Below are 26,858 nucleotides of genomic sequence, written 5' to 3'. Positions count from 1 at the left end.
TCCCCATAACACGTGTCCACTTGGTTCCATTTAGCTGGGGACACAACTCTAAGAACCACTGCATCTCGACAGTATTCAGTTGAGAGTTACTCAGTTACAGGAAGGTGACACACAAATGTCACACGTCAAACGTTGTGAGCACAATGGGTACCTGTGATAGTACAAAAACATGCCTGTCTGATGTTCCAAAAACATTGCCTATTTATATTCACCAAATGCTGGACAATGCCTATGTTCCTCAGGGAATTTAAAGGCCTAAGTAAGTAAGTAAATGCTGGACAATGATGAGCTATGCTAATCTAACATGCTATTCCTGGTAGTTTTAACAGAAGAGGGATTTGATCACTTCCTGTACAGTAAGAACATGATTATCCGAATGGTAAATACGTTGAAGCCTCAGATAGTAAACTGCAGAACTAAGACGTTATCATTACTTATACTGTATATCATAGACACCACCACCATTGTTATATTTTCCCTGTAGTCTTTGGTAATAAATAATCATCACCAAATTGAGAGCAGAACTTCTGTACTTCCAACAAGTTCCCTTGAGCTCATGCCTGATATGCACAACTCATTTAAAAATAAACTAATTTTAAAAACTTACTCTTATAAATGACAGGATATACCAGTGGTTCTCAACCTTTTCTGGGCTCACTTCAAAATCCTAAATGTTGTTCACAGCCCACCCATCTGACCACTGGGTAGGCCACATGCATTTTCAGGGCATGTTTATTTTAATGATCAATCAATCGATTGTGAGGCGTCTTGGATCACATGAACTAACATAGCAAGCCTATAACTTCCTATTTATCGGTTTGAAAAGTAAATTTTCTAGTTTTTTTATATTTCTGTAGTGAAATGAAAGCCCCCAAACCACTTATACAGCCTCCAAATGCCCACAAATCTTACTTCCTTGTGAAAGTTGACAGTCCTGTATATCTTGGCTTTTCAGAAGCATCTGTAAAGAGGACCCAGGGAATCTGAATGCCTGGGCAAACCTTGGCCAAGTCTATGACAAGCTGGGGAGAGAGCTGGACGCAGGGGAATGTGTGGATAAGGTGTCTGAGCTCATGGGTCTAGATGCAGGGCAGGACTTTAAGGCAGAGTCCAGGCTCCTAGCTGCCCGGTGCCTGGCTGAACAGGCCTATGCTCACCCCTATGACGTGGAGCTCGACAGAGATGAGGACATGAGGGAGAGACTGACCGCAGCACTAACACTGTACAACAGAGCCCTGGACTATGGTGGACATTTGGTGAGATGGGAGTGTGCTTATGAAGCCCAATTTATACTAAGGCTAATTTATCTCGACTGTGTTGGATCGCCGCAAATTAAATTTTATTGGCACAAAGGAGCAGTTCTATTTGCAGGATTAAGAATAGAACTGCCCCTCTGTGCTAATATTGTTCTTGGCACGTCCTGTATGTCAGTTTACATATTTATTTTTGAGGGGCGCTAGACCCTCCTATGTCCAGCTTTGAGGGTGTGTATAAACACAAATATTGTCCGACTCCTAACACAAACATTGAATGCCATTGATAATGAATGGCCAGTTTTGAGTGTTTCACAAACATTGCATAAACACAAACATTGAAGACGATGGTGAGGACACAAATTCTGATTGGCCGGAATGAGATGATGTATGATGATGTACGATTATAAGAGCGCCCCTCACTTCACACGGGTGTGATTATTTTGAAAATCTTATAGAAACAACCAAATTGTGGACATAGGCTATAGACTTAGAGGTTGAACAATAACATCATTCTATAGCCAGTAAATGTAAGATGATTCATTATACAGAGTCTGTTTTTCAGATCCCAAATGAGGAAAAGAGAAGCTGGTATTTTAAAATGGCAACAATCTATATAAGGTACTGTACACATGCTGACACATCCAACAACTTTGACCTAGAAATGTTACTGTTATTATGATGACATTTTACTGATTGTAAATTCCTGGCTTAACCCGTTAAAATGGGTGAAAGCATCTGTGTCATTTTAGACTTTAGCATTGACTATTCAAAAATAGAAGCACAAGCTCACAGTGTGTCACTTTGTGCCGCACTGCGAGCTTGTACATCTGATATTTTTGAAAAATCTTCAAAGTATGACAACTACTGATTTAGAAGGCATTTGAAGAATTGGCCTCAGGTCTTTGGGTAACATTCCTGGCTGCTTTTCTCCCTGTAGACTGGATGACATAGTAAAGACTGAGGTGGACTCTGACTACTCTAGACCCTCTCACTACAATAAGGGTCTGAAGCTTCTCACTGAAACACTGAAGTCAGAGAAAAAAATGCACAAAGGTATGCTCCTGGACTGTTGAGGACAAACAATAATCCATGTTCATGTTGTAGAATATTAGATTTTTATGTTCTAATTGTAAAAATATCTGCACACACTCAGCTCTAGCCTGGTGTTACATTGGCATCCTGTTGGAGAGAAAAGAAGAATTTTCACCCGTGCCCATGTCTGTGCATGACTGTGGATTCTCAGGCTCTGACCCCCTGTCCTGCTATGGAACTGTAAGTTAAGTCACATTTAGTCCTTTATCCAACTATTACCGACGTAAATCCAGGGAATTCAGGAGTGAGGGGTATGATGTTGCGAGACCCAAAACCCTGTTGACCTCAGGATACATCACTGAGGATACGTCCCAGGTGCATCCATGCAATGTTTTTTGTTATAGTTCTTCTATTTATAGTGACTCATAGGAATAGACTATGTGGCACCCAGGTGAGCAGTATGGGTTAGCGCCCCAGCCTGTGTCCTCCGTGAGGAGGAAGCCCAACAACCCTCGGTGAGGCCTTTGGGAGGGCCATGCAAGCAGCAAGCGGAACCGCAGCACTATGACCCTGCGGAACCATTGCCCACTACTCCTGAATGAACTGTCTGGTGCTGGGACTCTGGTGCAACACACAGGTCCTCGCTCTACTCCTGGTGAGAGCAGGAGTGGACCTGGTTAGACGTAGGAGGAGCCCGGACAGGAGACAACCCACAGAGCCTAGTCCCTCCATTTGCCAGAAGTGTACCTCCCAGCCCTGACAGAGTAGTTCTGGAGTAGTTCCAACGGATTGTGTGCCCCTGGTTTTTCCCTAGTGGGACTGATTGAGGGTAGCTACTGGGACGTAAGTCGGGACTTGATCACTCCTGGCTGGGTCGCCTGAGTGAGGGGTATGATGTTGCGAGACCCGAAACCCTGTTGACCTCAGGATACATCACTGAGGATACGTCCCAGGTGCATCCATGCAATGTTTTTTTTTTAATCAAAACCATTGGTAGCCTGTTAAGTGTGGTTCTACACTGGATTTCACTCTGGCTTGTAGAATTCCTTGCATTGTCCCCCTGCTTTTCCTGTGCCAAAGCAGAGAGGCCTTAAAAACAAACTGACAAAAATAACTGTAGAAAATTACTGGAAATGTATGCCTGAAACCGAGACCCCAAGATGATGAATCATTCAATCATACTATGCATTCCCTTCTTTTGCAAAGTATGTGTATGAACACAGTCTGATGTGTTCTAACTGGGATTTAGGGCTGATGTAATCTGATTTCACAAACAACCCAACTCAGATTGGCCCCTGTAAGGTTATGTGATTCATTACCTACCTGCAGAAATGCATGGCATGCTGCTGTAATAAGTTATAACCCTGTCTGTCTGTGAACAAAACAACGAGAGAAAAGTTGGGTGAATTGTCAGAAGGCTGCCCCAAACAGATGATTATCTTCTGGGTCTAAAGGTCATGATCACAATTAAGGTCAAAATGTCATAATCATCATTACCCAGGAATAGAGACAGTATGGTCTTCCTGGTTCAGGAAACATCAGGTGCTCTGTTGTACACATGTATAGCTTAAAGTTGGTGCTGAATGATCTGCTTTTGGGGGGATTTGGATGATTTGCGCTGTGTTGGGGGATTCGGAGTCCCTATGGACTGATGCACTTGATCTGAGTACCTAAAAAGCAGATCCAATTCATCGCTAATACATAATAAACGTATTGCTCATTTTATATTCAATAAATATCTATTCCATCCATTCTTGAGTTGTCCTGACTGAAATGAGCATCACGCCTGTCACAGACATGCACAGAGCAAGTTCAGTCAGGAAACCTCAGTCCACATGATTCACTCAGCCAATCACACACTCACTCCATCTTCATACCAGCTATTTAAACTAAGGTTTGCACTCCTCCTGCTTGCTTGCTTGCTGCTGCTGATTCTGCTGCGCTGCTGTATGCAAACTTTGCTGTATTGGATTCAACATTGAAAATTATGCAGGTTTTTCACCTCCAGGTGTATTTCATTTGACATTATCTGCTCTGTATTGATTTTCCAACCATATTGGAAAACTTTCTCTTTTCTCTTCTCAATTGTACAATGTTTGCCTGCACTGGGGCATGTTTGCAAAAGACCATACTGCATACTATCAGACTCTTTGTATATTATGCTGATCCAGTTATCATAGAATTCACATGGATATATCGGTACTCTCTCCCCCCGAGAGGGATGGTGTTGAATAAGAATTCTTCATCAGCTTTATCGGGTACAAGATTGGCCAAAATCACAGCATGCTTATTCTATGCCGCAGAGATTATATCGTCGCTGTTGGGAGGAAACATTTATGTCCAAATTGTAACTTTTATAGGTGACATTTTTCAACAAACAAAATGTTCAAGGTATTTCCAAAACAGCAGATCTACAAGATCACGATGCATCAGCCATTCCTGTTAATTTTGTCAACACTGTCATATGATGAAACAAAAAATAGGTAAATAAAAGGTTTCTGCCAAACGGTGTCGATATCTACAGTATATAAATGACGTATATTTTTAACCTCAAAAACCTCAATGTTTCAACAGGCTATAAAGATGGCCAGTGATGATGCTTTCATTCTCAACCTTCTGACCAAGGTGTTCTTTGTGCTGGGAAAACATGAGATGGCCACAGGGATCTGCAACATGGCTCTCAATGTTCTGCCTGATCCAGAGCTAAACTGGCAGGCCTACTGCACACGGGCCAAGGTAATGAAGAATAAAGAACCCACATCTTTCAATAGGAAGATCTGAGTCCATCACTAATTGAAATCCCTTTAGTTTGAGAAGTACAGTATGCTACAGCAGTGGTTCTGATACTTTTTCAAGTCAAGGACCCCTATTTTGAGAACCAATGTGCTACAGGAAAGTACCGTAATAGGCTCTGTGCATAACTAGTCTGCGTAACAGTAGGAAACTGAGTTTCAACATATTGTTGCCGAGCCAATCAAACTATGGATAAATGAACCAGAACAGAAACTGGTATGCCACCGGCTTCTGGAAATTTCAGTAAAGAATTGCAGTTATGCAGGTAATTATTATGAGTCTATTAATGCTGTTTTAAACATTTGTTCAGGTATATTCAAAACTAAATAGAAGTAGTACTTTTTGTTGAATATTTTAATATCTCCTGACAACAATAATGATAAGTTACTTCTACTTTAGCCGTGAGTGGAATATTTACCTCAGGATAGTATAATGTTATTAAACATGTTTAATCAATGAATGCATATATTTCATGAGGTCGTCAATAACGTATTTCGGATAATTGCCTCATTTGTAAATTCACATCATTTAGATCAAGATGACTGCCTATGTGAGGGACCTGCAACGAGCAAAGCAGGGTGACGGCGGGCTGCCAGACAGACACAACCTAACTGAGGCCAGAAAAGACCTAGACAAGGTCCTGGCTGTACGTCCCTGTCTGCGTACTCACCTGGAAATAGCACAGGTAAAACAACATGGTTATTTTTGGTTCCAACTGAGTTCATTGTTATTATATATTGTTTACATGATAGTAGAGACTAGAGAAGATTTTTTATTCAATTTACAATCAGTACTGTCGTGTCGATAAGAGGCACCACTAGTAAGTGATTCTGTTTACACAGCTCCCTTGTTGGTTCACTAAATGTCGGGGTAGAAACTGTTATGGCCTGACTAGGTTGCTTTTGTTGAAAGGTGATTCCCTATGGCCCTATGGGTGTGCATTTTACATTATTAACCCCTGTATAAAATACTGTGAGGTGTTCGTGGAGAGTACATTTATTGCTATTGGTCTAGAGTTGAACCTAGACATTTCCCTGGCTGTGATTGATTTGATAAAACTGTGCCAATATGGATGCATCTTGTCTACCGGTACCTTGCAAACAATTGTATAATGTGGCGTTTCATTTTAGGTATATTACTACATGGGTGTGGATGCCCTCCAGGAGAGCCTTGTGGTGGACGAGGCTGCGTTGAACAATGCTCTGGTGAGTCTGTCACAAGCCCGGCAGTGTGAAATGGGCGACAGCCTGCCAGACCTGCACCTACTGAGGGGTCGCTGCCTCCTGCTGAAAGGCGAGGAGCAGAACGCAGCAGACTGCTTCAAACGGGCCCTGGAGCTGGAGAGGCCCGGGAGTACAGACACCACAGCCTTACGCTGCCTCCTGGAGGCTCTCTTGGCTCTGTTCACCCAAGGAGTGTCTGACCCGGGCCCTGCAGTCAACCAGCTGGAGGAGTGGGTGCAGAGGGCAGAGGAGAGGTACCCTGAGGACTTGGTGCAGGCCGAGTTGAGGAGCCTGTGTCGAACACACACAGCCGAGGTGACAGACTTATCTAAGGCCCTGATCAGGACAGGCAGGCTGAACCTCGTCAGGAGGTTACTGCAGACGGTGCAACCCCAGCGGTTGACCAAGAAGAGACCAATGGCTAGGTCCTTTTTCTTGTCATGAGGTTGTTCTTTTTCAGACTTAGGATTTTGGATGGTCAGGTAAATAAGAAGTTGTGATTGAATAAAAGTACACAATTGTATGATGACCAGCAGATGGGGACACACACCAAGCCATGAATTCATGTGCACAAGCTACAAAGCATGGATTTGATGAATTCATCTATGATGAACAAGACATGCATTACTGCTACTTCACTGCTACTTCAGTTCAGCTAATTTCTATTTTTGAATTTGGACACAATAAACACGGTTGGTTAATTGCCAGTGCTGCTACTGCAGCATTGTCCAAGTGTCTGAAAAGGTGCTAAAGATAAAACTGCTAAAGAACAGACAGTATGAATGTGGTTGAATCATGTTGAGTGCAGCGGGTAGATTGTGAATGAAGATTTGTTTTTGTTGTTTATCTTTATTTGTATGTTCATTCATGTAATTATGGAATGACAATACATTATACTGTATGTTTAATCAGATTTATTGTGGCAAGAACGGTAACGCACGGCAGAGGCCCTGCGCAAGGATGACACGCAAATTCGTGAAGTGTCGCACATCTCTGGTGCATGAGTGTGCCAGTCACATTTTGTGACAGTTAGAACCCAGTAAAATGTACTTGATTCATGTATTGAAACCAAGTCCTCATGAAATATTAAAGCGAAAATAACGTGCATTTTAAAACGGCTTTTAATATATCATATTGTCTATGTCCCTCAAAGTTATTTATAATGGTTTGAGCCTCAATCACCACTCTGATATAACCAGTCCTTGTTTCTTTCTGGACTTTGATAGCGGTTTTAGCTGCAGTACCACAATGTCCTGAGGTGGTGGTGGTGCTGATATGCAGATTATTTAATATTTGAGTCATTATAATACTGATGCTAGATAAAACCAGGCTTGTTTCCATTCCATGCCAGCTTGGAAAATCAACAATGATGTAACAATTTACATTGTAAAGGAAGTGGAAATGAAAAATTGGAACTGAAGACTGAAGGAGGAATTATACAAAGACATTGATGACATCATGATGAGGACAAAATCAGTTGAGCTGTTCCTGAGAGCAATTTCCATTAAAGCACCTGTCCTACAGTATATGATATGAAAGCCTGATTGTTCAAAATTGGTTATTTGTGGGGATAGAAAACACATGGGAGCCCCAAAAACACAAAATAAATCGAAAAAGTTGAATTTTATGTTATGTCCTTTAAACAGTGCAGTTGCAGGTGCTCAATGGTCATTTTAACTTTTTTATAACAATATTGCCTATGGTAAATACGGTAGTTGCGAAAAGTGTACAAAGAAAATGGGAAATGGCAGAGAAATTAACATATAGGACTATGAGTTGTGTCGTGATCTGGGTTCAAATACAACCTGAGACAGGAAAAGGATTATAAATCAAATCTTCTCTCAACATTTTATTTTGTTCCTTCCTGTACCAAACCTGTTTGCTCTCAGTCACATTTCTCGTTAAAGCAATCTGCAGTTGATTTGTTGACATTGATTCAGCAGAAACAAGTTAACAATGAAGTCCATGCCTATCTGCTTTAGATACTCTGGTCATTCATTTTTGAGTGGAACAGCAATGTCCGTGTTAAAAGTGGTGCTGTTGTGCCAGAAACAGAGAGAGGTCTAGTGCTGCACGGTTGCCTGCTAATGAGAGAGAGAGAGATAGGGGGGGGGGTTTGCAACACTCAGTTCACACGGGTGTGATTTGTTATTGCTGGTGGGGATATGTTTTATCCCTGCTTCTACAGAATTAATTTAAATAGCATTTCCCTTCGGGAAAATGTATGGACAGCTCCAAATTATGACATTGGAACAGACCACCCCCTACTATTTGAATTAAATAATTACCTTTGAACTTGAAATAAGTAGGCTGAAGCCATTCCTGTCTAGAGTGCAAGACAGTTACTGACATAATATTACATCTGCACTATTGATTTGTTTGTGGCTGGAGGATATGCATGTATAAATAAATAAATACTGCATACAATCCTTTTGGCTTTTCCCTTCAGGGGTCACCACAGCGAATCATCTGCCACCATATCTCACCCTGTCCTCTGCCTCCGTCTTTTACTACATCCATAAATCTTCTCTTTGGTCTTCCTCGAGTCTAGGGCCTAGAGAAAGTGTCTAGAGTGCCTAGAGTCTAGGCCTCCTGCCTGGCAGTTCTCACTATCACTATCACTCCTCTGTATGTGTCCAAACCATCTCAGTCTGGCCTCTCTGGCTTTATCTCCAAAACATCTGACATGATCGCTGACCCTATGTACTCGTTCCTGATCCTATCCATCCTTGTTACTCCCAGTACATGGAGACCACGCAGTGATCAGAGCCCACAGAGCTGAACGTGCTGTATGGCTTAGCGTTCAGGATGGAGTTCCTCCACTTTTGCCTCACTAGTATGTAGTCCAGCTGACGTAGCATACCTGTGGCTCGGTCTTGGAATGCCCATCTCTTGCCTGTTCTTTAACGGAACATGGTGTCCGCTGCCAGTAGATCGCACTGCCAAAGCTGCCAACCAGCAAGTTAGTGCTGTGGGAGCCAACGTACGGGCACCTGTCATGAGGACATTAACATACAGTATGTGGATGTAGCCTATACTCAAGAAAGACGCAGGAGCGCAAATCACTCACAAACTGGCTGTGGCAGTTCACCCTGCCACTGAGGATATATTGTATTTCTGTATTTGTATTTCTAATCTAACAGGAGGAAGGTCGGGACACAAATGCCTTAGAATGCCCTCGTAAGAAACCTAAACTGTCCGGCTACTGCTATGTTCCAAGCAAGGAGGTGTTGGCCACGTGGCTGCGCCTGAAGAGGGGGGGGGGGGGGTGATGTGGCAGTTCACCCTGCCACTGAGGATATGAGTCCGACCTGTATTAAATTCAGATTATTTTATTTCTAATCTAACAGGAAGGTCGGGACACAAATGGGTTAAAGTTTGATTTATTATTTATTGTATATGTTGCAGAGAATTATATTATTTTGATATGTAAATGGCTTGATGCTTGATTGCTAATTGCTTGTTGCCTCCATAGTAGGGATCAACTATCAGCTGTGGGGTGTGGGGAACATACCAACAACAGTATGAGGATCAATTCAGGGTGGTTTGTTCCAGTGGGAGGGGCTTAGCCTTTATAGGGAGGCCTGAGTCCTACTCTGCCTGTCAGTCATAGTAGGACTGTGGAGGTGGAAGGAGCTATAGGGCCACCTCAGCCACCTGTCCAGTAATTACTGTAAATACTTTTGTTTTGGTGATTAAAGACGAACAGCTCTGCAGCAAGGACTGCCTGGAGGTTATTTCTATATATTTTCCCATTTTCCTAGTTTTCACACTACCCAGTACCACACTAGGCAAGTGTGACACTGGCCAAATGTATGGAGAACCGCCGGGATGACTGGAAGTGACGATGGAGGGCTCGTCTGAGGACGACCTAGGGAGAAGTCATTATTTATGACTCATCAATGACATGGTCATCAATTTTCTAAAATGGATCCACCACCACAACTATTGTTGTCATGTAGTCAACTGGTGGTGGGGGTTACGGGGACTGAGGGGCTGAGGTACCTTTGGGCTGAGAAAACATACGTTTGTAATTTGGGATGGAGACAATGTTCATGAAGAAACATGGGGCTGAGCGAACAGTGCCTAATTTGGATAGGGGTTTTCTTAGGGGCAGAGGGAACATAATGGATGACCCAGCTGGCCTGTACTGGGCTAACAGAGTTTATGGTACAATTAGGGTTGTAGCAGAATTGACTATCTAAGAGTAAGAACAGTACTTCCGTTTGCAGGATCAGGTTTGGCAGCATGCTTCTTGTGTGAAGTACTTAAGGGAAGTACAGTGTAACTTGATTCACTGTCTTACTTCAGCGGGACGCAGTAATCTGCCGCAAGGACATCTGGTAAGAACAACATATTTGGTTTTACAAATCCGACATTTGGTCAAAATATAAGAAACATGGTTAATTGTTTTTGTTTAAAAGGTAAGCTTATTTAGTTGCCTTCGTACTTAAATTACAATGTATTTACTGTAGCCTATCTCTAAAGGATTTGCATGGCATGATGACGTAAACCATAATATGAATTACCATTAAATAAATGCGTAGCATTAACTCAGACTGGTCTCGGTCTTGAGTCAAATCTCAAGATTCCATTTTGATAATCTAGTCTTGACTCTGTCTCAGACCAGAAGATTCTGTGACCCCAAGTGAATTTAGGTTGTTTGTCCAGCCATGCCAGCTTTAATAGATTTACTGCAAGGTGCAATTTAAGTTTTGGTTCAACAACACATTTATTCTTGAATTAATTACTTGAACTATTTAATTAATTGATACATACACATATTTAGCTTAGAAGCTTAATTATCTTATAAGCAAATGTCAAGGGAGATCTGTCTGCAACAGTGAGAAAACAAAGCAACTCCAAGTCGAATATTCAATAACAAAGAACTATTTGAAAAGGCAGGACCCGTTTATCTTGTCTGTCTTCTTCTACCAAACCACTCTGTCTGCACAAAATGTGTCCATGCGCAAATAGTAATACATACCATAGGTCCTAGGAAATACAACACAATACTGCATCCATGCAACTGTCCTATTTACTGTACACTTCTTACTTTTATGAAAATACATTCTTGCACAATACCTACTGCCCTGCTTGCTGTGATGTCAAATGCGTCACCACTAGAGGCCCCTAATATTAAAACTTATCTATCTATCTATCTATCTATCTATCTATCTATCTATCTATCTATCTATCTATGTCTAAATTAATTAGTGAAATTAATTAGATTACAATTTTTAACGCATGCTTGGATGACCCGTCCCATACATCCCATAATTGACTATCTAGCCCTATCTGGATGGCAATAACCAACATAAGTTGGTTATTGCCATAAAAGGCTGCACAATTTACATAGGCAGACGCAGAGGCTCACAGACAGACAGTCAGACATGCATACAGTACGTACATACATACGTATGTAATGTATATCCGCCTTCTGACATTTATCTTATCATATATATATTATTTTTTAATATTGTATTTGTTTATTTTTTTGTCGTGACGTGGTGTGGCACTAGAAAAAAAATCGAAATTTTAGAATCTCCACCACATTTATTTTCAAATCGGCCAATTATAGCACAGCCATGGGACAGATTTTTGCTAAACACATTAATGTTACTACTACAGATTTTGTCCAACCCTCTCACACAAAAAACTCACGGTATCTAAACTCAGGGTATGCGCATGCATAAAGTGAATGGCAAATCGAATGGCAAAGTGATTTTAATGTTGTTTATTGTTGTTTAATACAATCAGATTCTGTTTGGATGTATGGGCTGTCAAGGCCAGAAAGTAGTTTTTTTGCCACTCAGTAGTAGGCGTTCCTGTATAACTTCCGGGTATGATGATGATGTCAAGATTCGGCACAAACGTCGACATGCGAATCCCATGACTCCTTCAAAACCGCCCTCAAAGGGCACCTACGGATGGCTGCAATTAGAAACTGGCCCCTGTAAAATCTGAATCCCCCACCCACCCCTTTTTCCCCTCACTGTATTATGTTTCTTTTCCCTTTTTAACATATGATGATTTCCTGTTTTGACTATATACTTGTGTATATTCGTACGTCTCTAATTGTTTTGATGAATTGAAAATGATGGGCCCTATTGTAAACAAGTGTAATGCTTTATGGTGTCGTCCGCTCACAGTTAACAGTTGTTGTATTGAGTTGTACTTGAAATGTACAGTAATTCTGCAAACTGTTAATAAATCAATCAATCAAAAAACATGTTTTGTCCTATAACTCTTACTGTATAGGTCGTACAATAAACATTAGTTTACCCCTTGATTCCTTGGATCATGACACAACATAACATACATCAAATCCCATTCCAAGTGGCTATGACCAAAATGAGCAGGCCTTGGGTCGGCAACCCGGTGTCAGAGCACAGTTTTATAGTTGTATTCTGTATTTTGATTGCAGGTTGACCGGTTGCTATGGCGAATTCAGTAGTTATCACCCAACAGCCAATTACCAACAATGCAGAACCTGTGGAGACGGCCTGGAACTCTGATCTCTTGAGCTGCTGTGATAATATGAATACTTGTCAGTATCAATATCAATTCATCAGCATTTCATTTTTATTTACAGTAATTATATTTTTCAAATATCTTGGGAACAGGCCTCTGAAACACATTGTCCATTGCTATCTACCTCGTCTGTATGTGTTATAATTATATGAATATATTTTTGTTGTTTTCCAGGTTGCTATGGGTTCTGGTGCTGTCCTTGCCTTGCCTGTGACACCACAGCAAAACTTGGAGAAAATCATTGTTTCCCCTTACTAGACATATGCTGCCCTGTCATAATAGCAGGAGCCATTGGGATTCCTCTGTTTGTGCCTCCTGGTGCTTTGGCTGTTCGAGTTGCCGTTCGATACAAATACAGAATCAAGGTCTGGTGCAGTATAATGCAATCTAAAATATACCAATATGTAATTTGTACAAATAACCATTTGTGATCTAATAATATCATAGTAAACAATGCAAAAAGCTAAAAACTGAGTTACACGGTGACAACAGTAATTTAGGACTAAAATACGAACTACTGTATATCATGGTAATTTGGGTATGATTGGATGTTGCTTTCATCAAGGTGTGTGTGTGTGTGTGTGTTCCAGAGAGATTGTACTTATTTGTGTGTGAGGTTATACTATGCTATTAATACTAAAATTACTAAATTAATTTGTGGTTTCCATAGGGTTCTCTCTGCAATGACGTTGCAACCTCCTGCTTCTGCATGTGGTGCTCCTGGTGTCAGATGAACCGTGAGCTGAAATATCGCAAGAAGAGTCCGACGGTCATCAACCATGTGCAATCTTCAAATATTACAGTCATCCAAAATGCTCCAACCGTGTCAAATCATATGGTTAGGCAAGAGAGCTATGCCATGCCAGCTAGTCAGCCTCTTCCTGTTTCAGCACCAGGTTATGCAGGCCAACCACCAGGAGGTTATGCAGCCCAACCTCCAGTAGGTTATGCAGACCAACCTCCAGTAGGTTATGCAGACCAACCTCCAGCCTACCCAGGTTATCTGTCACAACAGGATTCAAAAGATCCAATGATGAACAACAAATACTGGTAATGAGGATGAATGGACATCTTCGAATGTTTTACTTGTTGCTTACCCCATCCATTTAAATTAAATTATCTATACCTATATCTGTCTGTCTGTCCCGCTATTCATGTCAGTGGAAGTTGCTCAGTGCTCTTATTAATTAATCGTTCGTTTGATTTATCCATACATCGCCCTGTGTGTGTGTCGCGAACCGAAACAGGTAATCACACAGCATGTTGCATGCTTCTCAATGTTGCGTGCTTAATCATTTCATTTATCCATACATCGCAATTGCGCGTGTGCGAGCATGTTGCATGCTTCTCAATGTTGCCTGCTTAATCATTTCATTTATCCATACATCGCAATTGCGCGTGTGCGCTGAACCTGCACACTCATGCACTATCCATTCCATGCACATTATTAGTCGCCTATATTTACTACAGTAGACTATGCCTACACGCTGGCCCCAGTGTGTGTGTGTGTGTGTGTGTGTGTGTGTGCGTGTGTGTGTGTGTGTGTGTGTGTGTGCCCCTCCACCCTCCCCCATGGCGCTGGCGCTGTGGAATGTCCATCTAAAAAGGAACAGTGAACCTCACGACGGCCATTTACATAAAGCACGCCAATTGTTGCAGCCTACACAGATCTATTCAGGCCCATTCAATTAATCAATCACTACATTAGTTGCCTGTTCAATCTATCATCTTTTGTTTTACTGCCCATTATATGAAGCATTAACACATTATTTTGTAAAATGACAACCATCTGTGCAGACTTTTTCTGGTTGGAGGACTATGAAAAACTGGAATTATGTTTTAGGAAAGGTACTTTTGCTTTGGCAGACTTTTTATGCAGGGCGTGGGAAATAAGGCAGAATGTTTTGTTTGTGTAAAAAAAAAAAAGGGAATATCAACAAAACATATCTGTTTATTGTACACAATGCAATATTGAATGCAATGATATGGTGTGTCCTGTAAGCCCATGCGGGCTGGGCGCCTTTGGTGCATGACACAAAAATAAAGAAATCTATCTATCTATCTACTCAGGCCCATTCAATTAATCTATCACTACATTAGTTGCCTGTTCAAAACTAAACTACACTTTATGAAATCATTGTTGCAGCCTACACACATATATTCAGGCCCATTCAGAACACATTTCCCAAAGCTCAGTGATTTATCCACACATCGCTCTGTGTGTGTGTGTGTGTGTGTGTGTGTGTGTGTGTGTGTGTGTGTGTGTGTGTGTGTGTGGGCGTGTGTGTGTCGCGTCGCCCTCCAGCTGCAATTGCGAGTGTGCGCTGTGTGCAGGGCACACTACTGAGTTTAAAAACACAGCTGAAACATGAAGTGGAGTCTGTCAACTCCCGCAATTTCCTTCTTCCCATATTGCGCTGCAACGACACTGGGATGAGCCTCCCGAAGGGGGGCGAAATTCTAGTTTACTTAATTGCCGCTGCAGCCATGATCCAAGTCGTTTTTGCACTTTGCCACATTCCATCCCCCTCCCATAATCTTGTGTAATATTAAATTGTAAGGCTATTATTCCATCATTGACTACAATTTAGGACTTCTACAGATGACAATGAATCAATGTGACAATTTACTTACAAAATGTTCCTGAAATGCACTGCACATGATTTTTCTTTTCTTACCCCCCCCCCCAGCAAGCCACGCTCCTTTACCCAAAAAGTTGGAAGCAGGGCTTATAGTGACTTGACCTCCTCCTCCGACCGACAGCAATGTGAACTGATTTATGATGAACTGTCGATTAACTGTCTGTCTGTGAAATTTGCAATTTCCGCAATTTCCAATTTTCTATTTCCGCAATTTTCAATTTCCGCAAGTTTCAATTTCCGCAATTTCTGCAATTTGCAATTTGCAATTTCCGTAATTTCCCCAATTTCCCCAATTTCCAATTTCCGCAATTTCCGCAATTTCCAATTTCCGCAATTTGCAATTTCGCTTTTACGAATCGTTTTTTCCGCAATTTTCCGCAATTCTTCTGCAACACTCCGCAATTTATCCGCAATACTCCGCAATTCCTCCGCAATACTACGCCAATTTTTTCTTTTTTTAAACACTCCGCAATTTGCTAATGTTTCTCATCCTCCTCAACACCGCAATTTTTCCGGTAAATACAACACATTGAGCAGGGCACTGCAGGGAGTTGAACCCCGTTCCGGTAAACCAGAAGTACCAGTACCAGTGCCTTAGCTTTTGTGTATTCAACTATTTGGGTAACATGTGATCTTTATCCTCTAATTCATGGGCCTGGATTTATTTTCTCCAAAAATTCAAAATAGCCCATAGCCCATCGTTTTTTGAATTTTTGGGGTTATAGCCCATCTATACGATGGGCTATCACCCCGTACGATATGGGCTATAGCCCATGGTCCAAAATGATGAGAAACGAGGATAACTTTTTTTTTCAAAATTTCAAAAAACATGGGCTATAACCCATCGTTTTTGTCATTTCGTCATTTTTTTCAAATCCTCAAAAATGATGAAAAACGGCGCGCTATAGTATGCCGTACGATATGGGCTATAGCCCATGGTCCAAAATGATGAGAAACGTGGATAACTTTTTTTTTCAAAATTTCAAAAAACATGGGCTATACCTATAACCCACCGTTTTTTTCATTTTTCATTTTTTTCAAATCCTCAAAAATGATGAAAAACGGCGTGCCATAGTATGCCGTACGATATGGGCTATAGCCCACGGTCCAAAATGATGAGAAACGAGGCTAACTAAACGGCGTGCCATAGTATGCCGTACGATATGGGCTATAGCCGTGGGCTATAGCCCATATCGTACGGCATACTATGGCACGCCGTTTTTCATCATTTTTGAGGATTTGAAAAAAATGAAAAATGAAAGAAAACGGTGGGTTATAGCCCATGTTTTTTGAAATTTTGAAAAAAAAAGTTAGCCTCGTTTCTCATCATTTTGGACCGTGGGCTACAGCCCATATCGTACGGCATACTATGGCACGCCGTTTTTCATCATTTTTGAGGATTTGAAAAAAATGAAAAATGAAAAAAACGGTGGGTTATAGCCCATGTTTTTTGAAATTTTGAAAAAAAAAGTTAGCCTCGTTTCTCATCATTTTGGACCGTGGGCTATAGCCCATATCGTACGGCATACTATGGCACGCCGTTTTTCATCATTTTTGAGGATTTGAAAAAAATGAAAAATGAAAAAAACGGTGGGTTATAGCCCATGTTTTTTGAAATTTTGAAAAAAAAAGTTAGCCTCGTTTCTCATCATTTTGGACCGTGGGCTATAGCCCATATCGTACGGCATACTATGGCACGCCGTTTTTCATCATTTTTGAGGATTTGAAAAAAATGAAAAATGAAAAAAACGGTGGGTTATAGCCCATGTTTTTTGAAATTTTGAAAAAAAAAGTTAGCCTCGTTTCTCATCATTTTGGACCGTGGGCTATAGCCCATATCGTACGGCATACTATGGCACGCCGTTTTTCATCATTTTTGAGGATTTAAAAAAAATGAAAAATGAAAAAAACGGTGGGTTATAGCCCATGTTTTTTGAAATTTTGAAAAAAAAAGTTAGCCTCGTTTCTCATCATTTTGGACCGTGGGCTATAGCCCATATCGTACGGCATACTATGGCACGCCGTTTTTCATCATTTTTGAGGATTTGAAAAAAATGAAAAATGAAAAAAACGGTGGGTTATAGCCCATGTTTTTTGAAATTTTGAAAAAAAAAGTTAGCCTCGTTTCTCATCATTTTGGACCGTGGGCTATAGCCCATATCGTACGGCATACTATGGCACGCCGTTTTTCATCATTTTTGAGGATTTGAAAAAAATGAAAAATGAAAAAAACGGTGGGTTATAGCCCATGTTTTTTGAAATTTTGAAAAAAAAAGTTAGCCTCGTTTCTCATCATTTTGGACCGTGGGCTATAGCCCATATCGTACGGCATACTATGGCACGCCGTTTTTCATCATTTTTGAGGATTTGAAAAAAATGAAAAATGAAAAAAACGGTGGGTTATAGCCCATGTTTTTTGAAATTTTGAAAAAAAAAGTTAGCCTCGTTTCTCATCATTTTGGACCGTGGGCTATAGCCCATATCGTACGGCATACTATGGCACGCCGTTTTTCATCATTTTTGAGGATTTGAAAAAAATGAAAAATGAAAAAAACGGTGGGTTATAGCCCATGTTTTTTGAAATTTTGAAAAAAAAAGTTAGCCTCGTTTCTCATCATTTTGGACCGTGGGCTATAGCCCATATCGTACGGCATACTATGGCACGCCGTTTTTCATCATTTTTGTGAAAAATGAAAAATGAAAAAAACGGTGGGTTATAGCCCATGTTTTTTGAAATTTTGAAAAAAAAAGTTAGCCTCGTTTCTCATCATTTTGGACCGTGGGCTATAGCCCATATCGTACGGCATACTATGGCACGCCGTTTTTCATCATTTTTGAGGATTTGAAAAAAATGAAAAATGAAAAAAACGGTGGGTTATAGCCCATGTTTTTTGAAATTTTGAAAAAGAAAGTTAGCCTCGTTTCTCATCATTTTGGACCGTGGGCTATAGCCCATATCGTACGGCATACTATGGCACGCCGTTTTTCATCATTTTTGAGGATTTGAAAAAAATGAAAAATGAAAAAAACGGTGGGTTATAGCCCATGTTTTTTGAAATTAAAAAAAAAAAGTTAGCCTCGTTTCTCATCATTTTGGACCGTGGGCTATAGCCCATATCGTACGGCATACTATGGCACGCCGTTTTTCATCATTTTTGAGGATTTGAAAAAAATGAAAAATGAAAAAAACGGTGGGTTATAGCCCATGTTTTTTGAAATTTTGAAAAAAAAAGTTAGCCTCGTTTCTCATCATTTTGGACCGTGGGCTATAGCCCATATCGTACGGCATACTATGGCACGCCGTTTTTCATCATTTTTGAGGATTTGAAAAAAATGAAAAATGAAAAAAACAGTGGGTTATAGCCCATGTTTTTTGAAATTTTGAAAAAAAAAGTTAGCCTCGTTTCTCATCATTTTGGACCGTGGGCTATAGCCCATATCGTACGGCATACTATGGCACGCCGTTTTTCATCATTTTTGAGGATTTGAAAAAAATGAAAAATGAAAAAAACGGTGGGTTATAGCCCATGTTTTTTGAAATTTTGAAAAAAAAAGTTAGCCTCGTTTCTCATCATTTTGGACCGTGGGCTATAGCCCATATCGTACGGCATACTATGGCACGCCGTTTTTCATCATTTTTGAGGATTTGAAAAAAATGAAAAATGAAAAAAACGGTGGGTTATAGCCCATGTTTTTTGAAATTTTGAAAAAAAAAGTTAGCCTCGTTTCTCATCATTTTGGACCGTGGGCTATAGCCCATATCGTACGGCATACTATGGCACGCCGTTTTTCATCATTTTTGAGGATTTGAAAAAAATGAAAAATGAAAAAAACGGTGGGTTATAGCCCATGTTTTTTGAAATTTTGAAAAAAAAAGTTAGCCTCGTTTCTCATCATTTTGGACCGTGGGCTATAGCCCATATCGTACGGCATACTATGGCACGCCGTTTTTCATCATTTTTGAGGATTTGAAAAAAATGAAAAATGAAAAAAACGGTGGGTTATAGCCCATGTTTTTTGAAATTTTGAAAAAATAAGTTAGCCTCGTTTCTCATCATTTTGGACCGTGGGCTATAGCCCATATCGTACGGCATACTATGGCACGCCGTTTTTCATCATTTTTGAGGATTTGAAAAAAATGAAAAATGAAAAAAACGGTGGGTTATAGCCCATGTTTTTTGAAATTTTGAAAAAAAAAGTTAGCCTCGTTTCTCATCATTTTGGACCGTGGGCTATAGCCCATATCGTACGGCATACTATGGCACGCCGTTTTTCATCATTTTTGAGGATTTGAAAAAAATGAAAAATGAAAAAAAAACGGTGGGTTATAGCCCATGTTTTTTGAAATTTTGAAAAAAAAAGTTAGCCTCGTTTCTCATCATTTTGGACCGTGGGCTATAGCCCATATCGTACGGCATACTATGGCACGCCGTTTTTCATCATTTTTGAGGATTTGAAAAAAATGAAAAATGAAAAAAACGGTGGGTTATAGCCCATGTTTTTTGAAATTTTGAAAAAAAAAGTTAGCCTCGTTTCTCATCATTTTGGACCGTGGGCTATAGCCCATATCGTACGGCATACTATGGCACGCCGTTTTTCATCATTTTTGAGGATTTGAAAAAAATGAAAAATGAAAAAAAACGGTGGGTTATAGCCCATGTTTTTTGAAATTTTGAAAAAAAAAGTTAGCCTCGTTTCTCATCATTTTGGACCGTGGGCTATAGCCCATATCGTACGGCATACTATGGCACGCCGTTTTTCATCATTTTTGAGGATTTGAAAAAAATGAAAAATGAAAAAAACGGTGGGTTATAGCCCATGTTTTTTGAAATTTTGAAAAAAAAAGTTAGCCTCGTTTCTCATCATTTTGGACCGTGGGCTATAGCCCATATCGTACGGCATACTATGGCACGCCGTTTTTCATCATTTTTGAGGATTTGAAAAAAATGAAAAATGAAAAAAACGGTGGGTTATAGCCCATGTTTTTTGAAATTTTGAAAAAAAAAGTTAGCCTCGTTTCTCATCATTTTGGACCGTGGGCTATAGCCCATATCGTACGGCATACTATGGCACGCCGTTTTTCATCATTTTTGAGGATTTGAAAAAAATGAAAAATGAAAAAAACGGTGGGTTATAGCCCATGTTTTTTGAAATTTTGAAAAAAAAAGTTAGCCTCGTTTCTCATCATTTTGGACCGTGGGCTATAGCCCATATCGTACGGCATACTATGGCACGCCGTTTTTCATCATTTTTGAGGATTTGAAAAAAATTAAAAATGAAAAAAACGGTGGGTTATAGCCCATGTTTTTTGAAAAAAAAAGTTAGCCTCGTTTCTCATCATTTTGGACCGTGGGCTATAGCCCATATCGTACGGCATACTATGGCACGCTGTTTTTCATCATTTTTGAGGATTTGAAAAAAATGAAAAATAAAAAAAACGGTGGGTTATAGCCCATGTTTTTTGAAATTTTGAAAAAAAAAGTTAGCCTCGTTTCTCATCATTTTGGACCGTGGGCTATAGCCCATATCGTACGGCATACTATGGCACGCCGTTTTTCATCATTTTTGAGGATTTGAAAAAAATGAAAAATGAAAAAAACGGTGGGTTATAGCCCATGTTTTTTGAAATTTTGAAAAAAAAAGTTAGCCTCGTTTCTCATCATTTTGGACCGTGGGCTATAGCCCATATCGTACGGCATACTATGGCACGCCGTTTTTCATCATTTTTGAGGATTTGAAAAAAATGAAAAATGAAAAAAACGGTGGGTTATAGCCCATGTTTTTTGAAATTTTGAAAAAAAAAGTTAGCCTCGTTTCTCATCATTTTGGACCGTGGGCTATAGCCCATATCGTACGGCATACTATGGCACGCCGTTTTTCATCATTTTTGAGGATTTGAAAAAAATGAAAAATGAAAAAAACGGTGGGTTATAGCCCATGTTTTTTGAAATTTTGAAAAAAAAAGTTAGCCTCGTTTCTCATCATTTTGGACCGTGGGCTATAGCCCATATCGTACGGCATACTATGGCACGCCGTTTTTCATCATTTTTGAGGATTTGAAAAAAATGAAAAATAAAAAAAACGGTGGGTTATAGCCCATGTTTTTTGAAATTTTGAAAAAAAAAAGTTAGCCTCGTTTCTCATCATTTTGGACCGTGGGCTATAGCCCATATCGTACGGCATACTATGGCACGCCGTTTTTCATCATTTTTGAGGATTTGAAAAAAATGAAAAATGAAAAAAACGGTGGGTTATAGCCCATGTTTTTTGAAATTTTGAAAAAAAAAGTTAGCCTCGTTTCTCATCATTTTGGACCGTGGGCTATAGCCCATATCGTACGGCATACTATGGCACGCCGTTTTTCATCATTTTTGAGGATTTGAAAAAAATGAAAAATGAAAAAAACGGTGGGTTATAGCCCATGTTTTTTGAAATTTTGAAAAAAAAAGTTAGCCTCGTTTCTCATCATTTTGGACCGTGGGCTATAGCCCATATCGTACGGCATACTATGGCACGCCGTTTTTCATCATTTTTGAGGATTTGAAAAAAATGAAAAATGAAAAAAACGGTGGGTTATAGCCCATGTTTTTTGAAATTTTGAAAAAAAAAGTTAGCCTCGTTTCTCATCATTTTGGACCGTGGGCTATAGCCCATATCGTACGGCATACTATGGCACGCCGTTTTTCATCATTTTTGAGGATTTGAAAAAAATGAAAAATGAAAAAAACGGTGGGTTATAGCCCATGTTTTTTGAAATTTTGAAAAAAAAAGTTAGCCTCGTTTCTCATCATTTTGGACCGTGGGCTATAGCCCATATCGTACGGCATACTATGGCACGCCGTTTTTCATCATTTTTGAGGATTTGAAAAAAATGAAAAATGAAAAAAACGGTGGGTTATAGCCCATGTTTTTTGAAATTTTGAAAAAAAAAGTTAGCCTCGTTTCTCATCATTTTGGACCGTGGGCTATAGCCCATATCGTACGGCATACTATGGCACGCCGTTTTTCATCATTTTTGAGGATTTGAAAAAAATGAAAAATGACAAAAACGGTGGGTTATAGCCCATGTTTTTTGAAATTTTGAAAATAAAAGTTAGCCTCGTTTCTCATCATTTTGGACCGTGGGCTATAGCCCATATCGTACGGCATACTATGGCACGCCGTTTTTCATCATTTTTGAGGATTTGAAAAAAATGAAAAATGAAAAAAACGGTGGGTTATAGCCCATGTTTTTTGAAATTTTGAAAAAAAAAGTTAGCCTCGTTTCTCATCATTTTGGACCGTGGGCTATAGCCCATATCGTACGACATACTATGGCACGCCGTTTTTCATCATTTTTGAGGATTTGAAAAAAATGAAAAATGAAAAAAACGGTGGGTTATAGCCCATGTTTTTTGAAATTTTGAAAAGAAAAGTTAGCCTCGTTTCTCATCATTTTGGACCGTGGGCTATAGCCCATATCGTACGGCATACTATGGCACGCCGTTTTTCATCATTTTTGAGGATTTGAAAAAAATGAAAAATGAAAAAAACGGTGGGTTATAGCCCATGTTTTTTGAAATTTTGAAAAAAAAAGTTAGCCTCGTTTCTCATCATTTTGGACCGTGGGCTATAGCCCATATCGTACGGCATACTATGGCACGCCGTTTTTCATCATTTTTTGAGGATTTGAAAAAAAATGAAAAATGAAAAAAACGGTGGGTTATAGCCCATGTTTTTTGAAATTTTGAAAAAAAAGGTTAGCCTCGTTTCTCATCATTTTGGACCGTGGGCTATAGCCCATATCGTACGGCATACTATGGCACGCCGTTTTTCATCATTTTTGAGGATTTAAAAAAATGAAAAATGAAAAAAACGGTGGGTTATAGCCCATGTTTTTTGAAATTTTGAAAAAAAAGTTAGCCTCGTTTCTCATCATTTTGGACCGTGGGCTATAGCCCATATCGTACGGCATACTATGGCACGCCGTTTTCATCATTTTGAGGATTGAAAAAATGAAAATGAAAAAAACGGTGGTTATAGCCCATGTTTTTTGAAATTTTGAAAAAAAAAGTTAGCCTCGTTTCTCATCATTTTGGACCGTGGGCTATAGCCCATATCGTACGGCATACTATGGCACGCCGTTTTTCATCATTTTTGAGGATTTGAAAAAAATGAAAAATGAAAAAAACGGTGGGTTATAGCCCATGTTTTTTGAAATTTTGGAAAAAAAAGTTAGCCTCGTTTCTCATCATTTTGGACCGTGGCTATAGCCCATATCGTACGGCATACTATGGCACGCCGTTTTTTCATCATTTTTGAGGATTTGAAAAAAATGAAAAATGAAAAAAACGGTGGGTTATAGCCCATGTTTTTTGAAATTTTGAAAATAAAAGTTAGCCTCGTTTCTCATCATTTTGGACCGTGGGCTATAGCCCATATCGTACGGCATACTATGGCACGCCGTTTTTCATCATTTTTGAGGATTTGAAAAAAATGAAAAAATGAAAAAAACGGTGGGTTATAGCCCATGTTTTTTAAAATTTTGAAAAAAAAAGTTAGCCTCGTTTCTCATCATTTTGGACCGTGGGCTATAGCCCATATCGTACGGCATACTATGGCACGCCGTTTTTCATCATTTTTGAGGATTTGAAAAAAATGAAAAATGAAAAAAAACGGTTGGGTTACTAGCCCATGTTTTTTGAAATTTTGAAAAAAAAAGTTAGCCTCGTTTCTCATCATTTTGGACCGTGGGCTATAGCCCATATCGTACGGCATACTATGGCACGCCGTTTTTCATCATTTTTGAGGATTTGAAAAAAATGAAAAATGAAAAAAACGGTGGGTTATAGCCCATGTTTTTTGAAATTTTGAAAATAAAAGTTAGCCTCGTTTCTCATCATTTTGGACCGTGGGCTATAGCCCATATCGTACGGCATACTATGGCACGCCGTTTTTCATCATTTTTGAGGATTTGAAAAAAATGAAAAATGAAAAAAAACGGTGGGTTATAGCCCATGTTTTTTGAAATTTTGAAAAAAAAAGTTAGCCTCGTTTCTCATCATTTTGGACCGTGGGCTATAGCCCATATCGTACGGCATACTATGGCACGCCGTTTTTCATCATTTTTGAGGATTTGAAAAAATGAAAAATGAAAAAAACGGTGGGTTATAGCCCATGTTTTTTGAAATTTTGAAAAGAAAAGTTAGCCTCGTTTCTCATCATTTTGGACCGTGGGCTATAGCCCATATCGTACGGCATACTATGGCACGCCGTTTTTCATCATTTTTGAGGATTTGAAAAAAATGAAAAATGAAAAAAACGGTGGGTTATAGCCCATGTTTTTTGAAATTTTGAAAAAAAAGGTTAGCCTCGTTTCTCATCATTTTGGACCGTGGGCTATAGCCCATATCGTACGGCATACTATGGCACGCCGTTTTTCATCATTTTTGAGGATTTAAAAAAAATGAAAAATGAAAAAAACGGTGGGTTATAGCCCATGTTTTTTGAAATTTTGAAAAAAAAAGTTAGCCTCGTTTCTCATCATTTTGGACCGTGGGCTATAGCCCATATCGTACGGCATACTATGGCACGCCGTTTTTCATCATTTTTGAGGATTTGAAAAAAATGAAAAATGAAAAAAACGGTGGGTTATAGCCCATGTTTTTTGAAATTTTGAAAAAAAAAGTTAGCCTCGTTTCTCATCATTTTGGACCGTGGGCTATAGCCCATATCGTACGGCATACTATGGCACGCCGTTTTTCATCATTTTTGAGGATTTGAAAAAAATGAAAAATGAAAAAAACGGTGGGTTATAGCCCATGTTTTTTGAAATTTTGAAAAAAAAAGTTAGCCTCGTTTCTCATCATTTTGGACCGTGGGCTATAGCCCATATCGTACGGCATACTATGGCACGCCGTTTTTCATCATTTTTGAGGATTTGAAAAAAATGAAAAATGAAAAAAACGGTGGGTTATAGCCCATGTTTTTTGAAATTTTGAAAATAAAAGTTAGCCTCGTTTCTCATCATTTTGGACCGTGGGCTATAGCCCATATCGTACGGCATACTATGGCACGCCGTTTTTCATCATTTTTGAGGATTTGAAAAAAATGAAAAATGAAAAAAACGGTGGGTTATAGCCCATGTTTTTTGAAATTTTGAAAAAAAAAGTTAGCCTCGTTTCTCATCATTTTGGACCGTGGGCTATAGCCCATATCGTACGGCATACTATGGCACGCCGTTTTTCATCATTTTTGAGGATTTGAAAAAAATGAAAAATGAAAAAAACGGTGGGTTATAGCCCATGTTTTTTGAAATTTTGAAAAAAAAAGTTAGCCTCGTTTCTCATCATTTTGGACCGTGGGCTATAGCCCATATCGTACGGCATACTATGGCACGCCGTTTTTCATCATTTTTGAGGATTTGAAAAAAATGAAAAATGAAAAAAACGGTGGGTTATAGCCCATGTTTTTTGAAATTTTGAAAAAAAAAGTTAGCCTCGTTTCTCATCATTTTGGACCGTGGGCTATAGCCCATATCGTACGGCATACTATGGCACGCCGTTTTTCATCATTTTTGAGGATTTGAAAAAAATGAAAAATGAAAAAAACGGTGGGTTATAGCCCATGTTTTTTAAAATTTTGAAAAAAAAAGTTAGCCTCGTTTCTCATCATTTTGGACCGTGGGCTATAGCCCATATCGTACGGCATACTATGGCACGCCGTTTTTCATCATTTTTGAGGATTTGAAAAAAATGAAAAATGAAAAAAACGGTGGGTTATAGCCCATGTTTTTTGAAATTTTGAAAAAAAAAGTTAGCCTCGTTTCTCATCATTTTGGACCGTGGGCTATAGCCCATATCATACGGCATACTATGGCACGCCGTTTTTCATCATTTTTGAGGATTTGAAAAAAATGAAAAATGAAAAAACGGTGGGTTATAGCCCATGTTTTTTGAAATTTTGAAAATAAAAGTTAGCCTCGTTTCTCATCATTTTGGACCGTGGGCTATAGCCCATATCGTACGGCATACTATGGCACGCCGTTTTTCATCATTTTTGAGGATTTGAAAAAAATGAAAAATGAAAAAAACGGTGGGTTATAGCCCATGTTTTTTGAAATTTTGAAAAAAAAAGTTAGCCTCGTTTCTCATCATTTTGGACCGTGGGCTATAGCCCATATCGTACGGCATACTATGGCACGCCGTTTTTCATCATTTTTGAGGATTTGAAAAAATGAAAAATGAAAAAAACGGTGGGTTATAGCCCATGTTTTTGAAATTTTGAAAAAAAAAGTTAGCCTCGTTTCTCATCATTTTGGACCGTGGGCTATAGCCCATATCGTACGGCATACTATGGCACGCCGTTTTTCATCATTTTTGAGGATTTGAAAAAAATGA

The 26,858-nt window shown here is 39.4% G+C and overlaps 2 protein-coding genes across 3 annotated transcripts in view; both read left to right on the top strand.

Moving 5' to 3' along the window:
• ttc22 (tetratricopeptide repeat domain 22) overlaps positions 1 to 7,554 on the top strand; it is a 50,302-nt gene extending 42,748 nt beyond the window's left edge. For both annotated transcript variants that reach the window (XM_080769759.1, XM_080769760.1), the window contains 7 exons: positions 956 to 1,256; positions 1,819 to 1,874; positions 2,194 to 2,309; positions 2,410 to 2,528; positions 4,863 to 5,024; positions 5,614 to 5,766; positions 6,212 to 7,554. In XM_080769759.1, the coding sequence (XP_080625885.1) occupies positions 956 to 1,256; positions 1,819 to 1,874; positions 2,194 to 2,309; positions 2,410 to 2,528; positions 4,863 to 5,024; positions 5,614 to 5,766; positions 6,212 to 6,748 (1,444 nt within the window). In that variant the 3' untranslated portion in view covers positions 6,749 to 7,554. The remainder of the gene's footprint in view (positions 1 to 955; positions 1,257 to 1,818; positions 1,875 to 2,193; positions 2,310 to 2,409; positions 2,529 to 4,862; positions 5,025 to 5,613; positions 5,767 to 6,211) is intronic.
• Positions 7,555 to 10,551: 2,997 nt separating this feature from the next.
• Positions 10,552 to 13,973, top strand: LOC308319879 (uncharacterized protein). Its single transcript, XM_080770104.1, has 4 exons — positions 10,552 to 10,647; positions 12,732 to 12,854; positions 13,013 to 13,203; positions 13,509 to 13,973. The coding sequence occupies exons 2-4, from the start codon at positions 12,746 to 12,748 to the stop codon at positions 13,890 to 13,892; spliced, it is 684 nt and encodes a 227-aa protein (XP_080626230.1). The 5' UTR covers positions 10,552 to 10,647; positions 12,732 to 12,745; the 3' UTR covers positions 13,893 to 13,973.
• Positions 13,974 to 26,858: the final 12,885 nt, after the last annotated feature.

This window comes from Protomyctophum bolini, assembly GCF_963924005.1.
Source record: "Protomyctophum bolini genome assembly, chromosome: 8".
Classification (NCBI taxonomy): domain Eukaryota; kingdom Metazoa; phylum Chordata; class Actinopteri; order Myctophiformes; family Myctophidae; genus Protomyctophum; species Protomyctophum bolini.
Note: the sequence above shows the minus strand (reverse complement) of the source record. Positions and strands in the feature narration are given on the sequence as shown.